General features: G+C 30.5%; 1 protein-coding gene across 1 annotated transcript; it reads left to right on the top strand.

Moving 5' to 3' along the window:
* Nucleotides 1-2917: 2917 nt before the first annotated feature.
* On the top strand, nucleotides 2918-9300 carry LOC131843617 (uncharacterized). Its single transcript, XM_059192290.1, has 6 exons — nucleotides 2918-2923; nucleotides 3582-3708; nucleotides 4506-4710; nucleotides 5683-5944; nucleotides 8213-8320; nucleotides 9115-9300. The coding sequence occupies exons 1-6, from the start codon at nucleotides 2918-2920 to the stop codon at nucleotides 9298-9300; spliced, it is 894 nt and encodes a 297-aa protein (XP_059048273.1).
* The last annotated feature ends 1145 nt before the right edge of the window (nucleotides 9301-10445 follow it).

The following is a 10445-nucleotide window of genomic DNA, read 5'->3' as shown; positions in this document are numbered from 1 at the left end:
TAAATTATTTTGTATTTAAAATTGTTTCAATACCTGCAGATTACTTTTCAAATCGTAGGTGTATATTCTATTCATCGGATCAAGCAATTTTCAGCGTCAGAAATGCTCATGACGAAGTTGAAAATTATTTAAACGGCCTGTACATCAGTACATCTGAACAGTGTTGAGGTTGTTAGAGTTTCCTATATTACCTACACTTAGGCGGTACAGTTAGGCAATGGACAACGAGTAGACTTCTCATGCAAAATAGTAGAAAATTCACCAAAAACGACACTCATAGCATTTTTTGACCTATGCAGTAGTGACGGATTCGTTAAAACACTACTCAATGCTAACAATAATTTTTCTAGAAAGAAACGTGGGCAAGACGTAGTTGGACACCCCGGCATAAAAAAAGATGCGGCATTGGGAAAAGTATACAGTATCATCCTTCCCAGTCAGAATGTTTTTTTCTTAGGATACCACTTCATCATGTACGTGGCCCAACATCGTTTCATGACTTAAAAACAGTTAGAATTAGGGACAGATGGCATTGTTAAAGAAACTTACAAAGCTGCTTGATCACATAAAAATGTAAAAATCACCACCCGTGCGTAGCCCGGACGGGCCGCTGGTTAAATTATACAGTAGGTATTTAGTAAAATGCACCACGTTACTTTGTAACCTACTGATGGCGCAGTAGGCGTTCTGGTTTTAATAACAGTACTATTATTTTACAAGGTATTATCAGAGTCACATGTTAAAATTATGGTTAGTTTACAAATTAATTGTATATATATTTTTTATTTTACTAGATCAGCGATCTCATCGAAAGTTATTTTCGATTGTCAACGAAGCCTCTGTCTGTCATCTGGGATTACAACTGTTAGGAATTTGTTTTTTATTTTTGGATAGCTGTATACTGTTTATACTATCTGTTACTACTTGTCATATTTACACATACTTGTACTATATTACACATGACATCTTTAATGAAAGCACTTGAAATATTATATGAGTAGTTACGTCACTGAGACAGCATTTGAATTGTAACTAGAACCATAGAATATGTTGGTCTTATTAGGATTTAGAGGATGACCAACCGTCACGGCAACGTCCGTCCTATAAGCCACCACTAAGTATTATAATTTGTATGACTTTAGTGTTACATAAACATAATACACACAATTTAATTGTATTTAGTATTATATGCTGTAGCCAAAATTAAATAAAGGATTTTTTCCTCACTATGAAAGTCTATTATTATATATTTACGATATCATAAAAATAAATCACTCAAAGCTGATAACACAATTTATACATTTGTTATTGAGGATTTCAATATAAAAATATTATGCCATTATTAGTATTTTGTAAAGCTTAGTTCTTAGTAATGTTGTCACAACACATCATTACTAAGAACTAACTAATATTCTACGATTAATCTTTGCGACATATACTAATAAACTTCCTTGTTTGCGCTATAGAAGTGCAATGGACTATTTCATATTATATATAATTATAATAAATATTGTAACGAAGAAATATTGTATTAAAATCTGAATCCCTTACTTAATACTAAATAATTCATATCAAATTACCCCTTTACTGTAAAAGCCTGGTTTCTAGTTAATTACAGTTAGTATTGTTAATTAGTAGCTAATTATATCTTTGCTATCTGTTTTATAAAATTAATGACGATGGAATCAATTATATACACGGTGTATTAAAATGCACATGAAATAGGAATTACATTAGAGTAAAAACGTAATTGGTTTACATAATGTGTTATGTGTAATAATTGAAAAGAAGATTTTTACAACATTTTCATTATTTATTGTGAACCGCGAAAGAACACAGTATTTCACAAGTAATAAGTAAATATTTTTTAAAAAAAACATAACGTAATATAAAATTCTATAGCAATACTTTTTTTAAACCTAAGTTATATGGGATAAATGTGGATTTGGTAATCAACTACAATATTTAATTTAAAGAGATGTCCATCAGAATATCTCTTTAAATTATTGACACCAATGATAGATTTCATCAATGTAGATAGGCGCTGACAGGAAATTGAATATTATAATTAAGTAGGAGATTAGAAGAGAAGAATTCACTAAGTATTCAAAGAAATAAAATTGGAATTTCCTTCATACGTTAACTGATTAATTCAAATCGGATAGTTTTGATTTAGTCTGTAACATTAACATTTTCAGTATAAAATTAGATTATCTTACAGAAGGCAATAGTAGTTGTGAACCCTGTACGAGAGGGTCCAGATGAAAATAGAGGGAAGATCAATATTTAAAGAGTTTGAAAATGCAAATAACGGGTTAATAAATTCATTCTTATAGACAAATCAAATACCCATTTGGTATATGCTAAGACTTGCGACTGAAGCTAACTGAATTGGAATCTAATATAAAATCTCTATGCAATAAAGACTCTGACAAAATTAAAATAATAAATTAATGTAGAAAAATATTGTATTAAAATGATTTGGTATTTGAGTTTAAGTTTTTCATTATAAAATATATATTACAGGATTTTAGCGATATGCTTATTTCATCGTTCTAAATGAAGATACAAAATATCTCATTGATTTATTCAAAGTGATATGTAGAACATTCTGTATAATCTATTGTATGAATTAAATACATTTAAGTATCCGTTTGTTAGATATATAAGGTGAGCCAATTGTTAGTTTAATCATCATTCAGTAATACCAGGACACGGGCAAAACATGAATACCGAGAGCTCTAATGAAGTTAAGGCGTTTGATTGTTTCAGATTCGCATATAAATTGCTATTCTGGACCGGATTTTTAAAAATAAATAGGCCAACTAATCGATTTAAGTTATGTCTAAACTATTTACATCAGTTAGTCACATTTTCGCTTATTATGTTTATTAATATTAACCATTTTCTGTTCGTAATGACGGTACGTACATTACTGTATTTCTATTACTTGCAATTTTTAATATATAAGAATTATGATGATTCACTTTCTACTCATGAGTATTATTTTTAAATGCCGTGTTAACTGGCAAAAAAGGTGTAGGTTTATTTATATTTATACTTGTGCGAGTATGTGAAATAATTATTTTTCACTTCGCAATATAATATTACGTATATTAATTTTAATTCCATTAACATTAATATACGTATTATAACTATGCATCAAAGGCAGTGAGAGTGAGAATCACATAGACAAAATATAACATATTAGTAATTAAATTTTTTTTATTAAATATTGAAAGTTTTCCAATATAATATGTTAAATCACTTTTGAATTATTACCGAAGAGGAACAAACTTTATCGGTTATTAAAATTGCTGCAGAGATGGCAAAAAATATATATCGAAGATATGAAATATATATGACAAAATAACATAACAATATAACAAAATTGAGTAAATTCTCTATTTTATAGTCGTTAAACGAGATTCCTTCAACCCTAAACCCAAGAATCCTTAATCAGCACCGTTTGTACGTTTTCATATTTCAGGCTCTATTAATTTACCTGATATATAATTTTGTTTGTTAATTAACTAAGTTTCTTTTATCTTAATTACTGTATCCATTTATTCAATTTTCAGTGTAACGATAAAGATGCGATATTTGATACAATTTCACTAGAAATTGCACAATTTAATTTACTACTGAAATTTGTGATAGCCGCAACACAACTTGATAAGTTATCTAAGTTGAACGAAATTGTCAAGGGTAAGTTAATTTTAGTCAGCAATCATATAAAGAGGTAAAATCTATGAGTTTTGATTTTCCTGAGTGATTCTAGGGTACGTATCCGATTTTGAACATTCTTTTAAAGTTGGATAGTCCATCCATCCATCGTGAAAGGATCACTCTTTCTAGAATAAAGTACAACTTTAAAAAATGTCATACACCTCCAATTAATCAAAAGATAAAATTAATTTAATTATCTGCATAATTTTAATAAAAAGGAGTATACAATTTTTGTGTCCGTGCAAAAAAGAAGAACCGATTTTGTCTTCCGGTACTATGGGCGCTATACGAGTTGTAAATGTAGGCTACTAATTAACTAAATATTAAAATGTATGAATAAAGTAAATTAGTAAAGTACTACAAGTTGAATTAAACTTGTAACAAACCAATTACTGTAGGTTTTAAGTAACTTACGTATGTTGTAAACATAAAACTTATATTGTAAATAAAAGTTGCGAGATTAAATGCGATCTTAGGTGAAATGACGGTCTATAATTACATATTTGATATAGTATACCATACTAGCTGACCCGTACAACTTCGTCTGAATGCACTGGATACTTATTTGACATTTATCTTTATATTTCGCCCAATTTACATAATATCTTTTTAATTATATACCTTTGTGTTATTCTGATGTATATAATCTGTATTACTGAAAAGTTAAATTCGTTTAGCAGTTTTGTGTGAAAGACAACATCCATCCATCCATCTATCTATCCATAATCACAAACTTTCGCGGTTATAATATTAGTAAGAAGATGTAATATTTATAGGACCGTATTTTTGCCCAAAAAGTAAAAGGGATGAAGAATTTCTTATAGCAAATAAAAAGGGAACATTTAAACTGATGTTGTTTATATATACGGGAATGAGTGTAGGTGCTGAAATTTGGGTACTTTCTTATGTGATGAAGCGAAAAGAAAACATAAATTCACTTGTACCCTTCTACTTTCTACGCGACTCAACAACATGGTCAAGGTAAATCTTTTCTAATATTAAATCATCACTAAGTTAGCTCATTATTACACTGCCGAGCACTCACTTGCCTTCATGATGAAGGATTTCATCTATTTCTATGCTGGTCAGAAGGCCGATTGTAATAAGAGGGCACATGAACTTTATATTTTAATTACCCTCTCAGATGGGGAAGTTAAGAATAAAATCTTTCGTATAATGAATAAATGCCTGTTATTTTATTATTACATTAGGTCCCAATATACGATTTTGGCGTATTGTAAGGGAGTAACCTAAAGTCGATTTTTTCACTCAATCCATGAGGGACCCACCTTTCGAGCTTTTTCACCTTCCCAATTTGCTTCACAAAAACATTGGAACTAAAAATGCACTGTGTTTTCTTTTGCGACACCACCGCCATCATCATTGATCCTACGTGCCGTTTCTGCAGCACTGGTGCCACGGCGGAGCTTGTACTCGTAAATAACACGATATTTTAAGTTTTTCATTCTGTAAACTCAGTGACGCAAAGAAAAAACCAAAGATGGAAAAAACATAAGGATTACAGTTTTTGAAAAACAAATGCATGAGTAAATAGCTGTATAAATTTGATATTGGAATTCCTAAACAAAAAGGGGAATTTCCTTCGGAAATCAAAGTGGCTAGTACGACAAAACGTCAATTTCATACGGTAGGACCTAATATAAGTACCTACGACTATCCAAATAAACTCAAACAGTCTTGACGGTACACTATGCGTATACAATATGTATAAATGACAATAATAAACACGCATAATTATTCCGTAACGAAAATTTGTAAGCCCATATTAGTGCCTAGTAAATGCCTGTAACATTCGCTATGATTAACTTTTATCGCAATTTATGTTGGTGTACAATGATACTTACTAAACTGGACGGTACGGAAAAAATATTAATATAAAAAATTTTACGTTCATAACATATTTAAAATATATAATTTTTATTTTTCTTACAGTTATATTCTTTCAGCATTTCTAGAAACGCATATCATTTTATGTTTGACATTCGGCCACATAAGCTATGATATGATTATAGGACTCTATTACGCACAATCAATGGTGCAACTGAAAATACTGAAGTACAATGTGGAACGTCTTTTTGACGAGTTTGATATAGACAGGGAAAATACAACTAGTCTTCAAGGGAAATATATAGATATAAATAACCCTCAATTGAAAGAGAATTTTATATATTATGTGAAAAAATATGAAGAAATTGTGAGGTTAGTTATAATAAGTCTATTAAATAATATTAATACAGTAAAAACCAAAGTAATTGTTTTCATTTCTCAGTTTCTTCGCTTTCTTCTTTCTAACCACACAATTCCAAACCACATTTTGATGTGGTTTTCTTTAATCAAGTATTTTATACTTTATCTTATTATATTTTATAACTTGTCCACCCACCCCGACATGCCAAGGGTGTACATGTATTAATGTTTTATACATATGAACCTTCCTCTTAAATCACTGTATCTATTGCTGAAAATTGAGTTAAAATCCGTTTATTGGCAAAAAAAATCTAAGCGTAGAGAAAAAGGAAGAGACTTTGTTTGATTATGTAAAGAAGAGAGTGCAAATTTTGTGATTACACATGAATGGTAGCTTCTTCAATGGTAAAATCATATTTAAGATACATGTATCTGAAGAATGATTTTACCATTTGAAAGTTACATTATCCTGGATGCAGTTTATGTTACCAGCAACTGTAATTTTATTTGATGGGAATAATTATGTAGTAAAGGATTAGAAAATATATAATTCTTCTATACTGAACTTTTCAAAACCACGCTTTTCAGATATACGAAGTATTTGAATTCTACATTTAATTTCGTAGTGACATTTCAATTTGTTTCGATGAGTGCAAGTTGCTGTTTTCTCATATATTCAATGAGTATGGTAAGCAAATTATTAATTTCTTATATAATTAATTGATGGAGATTTTATGGGGTGTATAAAAAAGTTTAGTATTATAGTAGTATAGCATTTAGTAACAATCACAAATTTTTGGAAAATATACAAAACATGCCGTCCCATTGCCACTCTATGTTCAAAATTAAAAGATTTTATCCGAATTGAACCAAGTTCTTTTACCCGAATAATATACGTGAGAAACTGTGTCTTCTTTTATTAACAGTTTGTAGGATGTTTTTTTGTTACCCCTTTCAGGACTAAACAGCTGAACAAATTAGAATAAAATTTGACTTGAAGATAGATTATATTGTATATTTTTGGTATACCGGATGAGGGAGTGAGTGGCATTGTCAAATATAGACATTATAGTAAACGCAACATTTAAAAAACATTTCGATGAGTTTAAAATTTATTTATTTGTTTAATTGATAACTTGTTGTACCTATACATAATTATAAATGATTCCTACACTATGCTGGACCTGTCCTGTAGGAACCAGAATATGAATATCCATGTTGAATGAGAAATGTATCTGATTGTGTTGGCCGGGTTATAACTGCGCACCCATTGAAGGCTGCTAACCAACTACTGCCTAATACGGGGACTTTAGGCTGCTAGGTCACTTTGGTCCGATTTGCCCCTAAGTAGTGAACTTGCATACCCAGATTTCGGAGGGTCCATATTGATACAAAACTATCATTCCGAACTCAAACTTTCATTTGCTTGTGACAATCGAGTAGCCGAATTACAGAAGATTCCAACGGTCCCAAGCATTTTATATATTGTGTCACATCGACGCACATAATGCTATAATTTACTTAAAACAGCTACTATAAAATTATAAACTATTTGAATCTATATTTTATGTAAAAACTTAGGACATAAAGACATGTGGGAAAAATAAACACTTTGGTATTAAATTTAAGCGTCAGCGATATTACTATATTTTGCTTTTATCATTTCTATTAGCTGCCTTTATACGTACACTCTTTCACGCACAAATAGGTTTTCACGCAGAAAATAATATGCATGTACTATAAATGTAGACAAAGAGAACGAAAAAGAACGCGCGCGCCGCTAGTGAGCGCATTCCTACGAGCGTCAGGAATTGTTCGTTTGTAATAATTAATTATTGCAAATTAATAATAATAATAATAATAATCTTTATTTGCCTCAAACAAAAACTAATACAACTGTTGCCCTTACAATAATGTAATTTAAAACTAACGAATGAGACAAAATGGTCTATAACTCAGTGAGGGCAGTGCACTCTCTGCTATTCTGTTATAGCCCTTATCAGTAAAATAATACAATATGAGATCGACGACGACGATAGCACATTCAGTTAAGTTCTGAACTACAACAAACTAATAAGATTGGAATAATGGAGCAAAGACAAGACATAATAGGTTTATGGATAATTTATAAATCTTAAAATTATCCTTGTAAAAAGAAACCTACAAAAAATTGTAAAATGCAGTCACTTGTGAATCCGCGCGCTGGCTTACCCGCGATAAATCGAACGTGAAAGAATGTGTCGTTTAAAAGCAGCTATTGTGTGTTTTTTTACAGACAGCGGATAAACTCTCAGTACCATTCTTATTTTCAATGACTTTAACTATCATGTATCAATCTCAAGTGTTTTTGTATTGCTATTATGGAAGTTTAGTTGAATACGAGGTATTATTTCACATTGTATTTTATTTAATTTAATTAGAATAGCAACAAATTTGACGGCTCACCTGATGTTAATGGATTACCGTTCACTATACAATATATGAACAGCACCGTGGCCTTAAAGTTATCATGTAACACCCGTGGTACTAGTCATGTGATACAATTCCAGAGGTATATGGTGTCAGACCTATGGACCAGATATGTATTTGTATATATAATTATATGTATATACAAGCGGAGCACCATTCCAGACAATGGCCCAACTATTGTCCTTTCCCTTGTGCCCATCATCCTGTTCTAAGGAAGCTCTAAAATTGAACCCTTGACCATCGGAGTTAAAGTGGTGTGCTAAAAAGCTGAACCACCGAGGCCGTCACAATAAATATATGTATTATACACATATATAACAGAGACAGTGGTATCCACGCATACGACATTTTTTAATTTCGCCAAAATGAAGTTTAATTAATAGTAATAATTTCAAGACAATTCACACAGCGCCATCTATACTCAAGTTAAGCTACCTAAAGTCTGTGTTATGGGTACTAGATAACTGATACAAATACATACTTATATTTCTTTTTTCGTAAACATATTTCTTAAAATACATACATATTATCCATAGAACACACCCAGGCCGACACAGACAATCATACTCATGAATACAAATGTTTGTGCCGTGCCGTGTGCATTGGAAGTAAAGCGGTGTGATAAACCACTAGACCACCGTGTCTTAAATTTTATTAAATATTACATGACGTTCTAAATATGAAAACCTTTGTTTATTTTATTTTTAGAGTCAGTCGGTGTGTACAGCCTTGTATAATAGCAATTGGTTATCAACGTCACCTTCATTCCGTAGCAATGTACTTATCGCCATGATACGCTGGACAGTACCTATAGAGACTCGGGTGGCGGCTGTTGTACCTTTATCTCTGAATACAATGATTTCGGTAATGTATCTTCATCTTACTTCTTTATGAGATTCCTCACCTATTAAAAATGCTTTATTTTTCCAAATTCTAATAATAAACTAGGATAATTAACACAACAGTGCCAATTCACTGTAAACTACGCAGTGTGTACAAATACGAGTATAATAAAATAAATATTTGGTTAGTGCGAGAGTTACATTTTTCAAACATCGAAAGTATGAAGGTGTACTTAATCGTAGACCACTGTGGTCATTAATTATATTATACTTAATTAAATAGAAATTATTTATAATTAATATTTTTTGTAATATTGGTACGATTGTAAATGTTGCTATTTAAAATCAAGTACAATTTATGATATTGATACTTCTCATTCTCTACGTAATAAACATAAACCTAATCCAAAACGAACCTGTCGCGAAAATAGTTTCTAACGTATAAAAAATGTTATTTTTTTTAGCTTATTCGTTCTTCGTATACACTATATACATTGTTGACAGAAACAAACGATAACCCATAATGTAATATGAGAGATGAATATCTACAGGTCAGTATGCAATAAATTCTATGGAATGGTGTTATTAAGTATCTTACCATATCAAATATAAAATGGAAAGTTGATTATCATTCAGTTCATTTTACAATTTATTGTAGTTGTAATTATATTAGCCCAATATCACCTTGCTCTATATGTGTAGTTGTGCTTTTGTTATTTTTATATAATTACAAAAGAGTACGAAGTGCCAATTTTGTGGTCATGCAATAAAAAAATAGACATAATTACATATATGTAAATTCGATACCTTAGTAAAACTGCAACTTTGTAACGCCTACCGCAACAACTCTGGTTTTAATAATAGTGTTATTTGTTATTAAGTAATTTATTTCAAATTGGTCAAATGTTATTAATGTCAGTTTATAAAATATTTAGTTTATATATTTTTTATTTTATTAGATGCTCAGCTAAAGTAATCGGCGATCTCCGCGAAAGTTTTCACGACAATTGAAAAAACCTCTGGGATTACAATTTATTTTACGAATTTGTTTTTATATTTATGTAGATTTGCAAGCAATTTCTTTGTGTGTACTGGTCATAATAGTTAGTTAGTTATATGACTATACTACACATACTAAAATACTATACTACACTTTACATCCACTTCGCGGATATTATTATTATTAATTTTATAAAT

The sequence above is a fragment of the Achroia grisella genome, unplaced genomic scaffold, assembly GCF_030625045.1.
Source record: "Achroia grisella isolate CSIRO2021 unplaced genomic scaffold, CSIRO_AGI_Agris_v1 utg327, whole genome shotgun sequence".
Taxonomy (NCBI): Eukaryota; Metazoa; Arthropoda; class Insecta; order Lepidoptera; family Pyralidae; genus Achroia; species Achroia grisella.
The sequence above is the reverse complement of the archived record's forward strand: the minus strand, read 5'-3'. Positions and strand labels throughout refer to the sequence as shown.

Coding starts and splice junctions, on each gene's coding strand:
- LOC131843617 (XM_059192290.1), top strand. Junction 3,709..4,505: donor GTTGAACGAAATTGTCAAGG/GTAAGTTAATTT, acceptor TAATATTTATAG/GACCGTATTTTTGCCCAAAA. Junction 4,711..5,682: donor GACTCAACAACATGGTCAAG/GTAAATCTTTTC, acceptor TTTTTCTTACAG/TTATATTCTTTCAGCATTTC.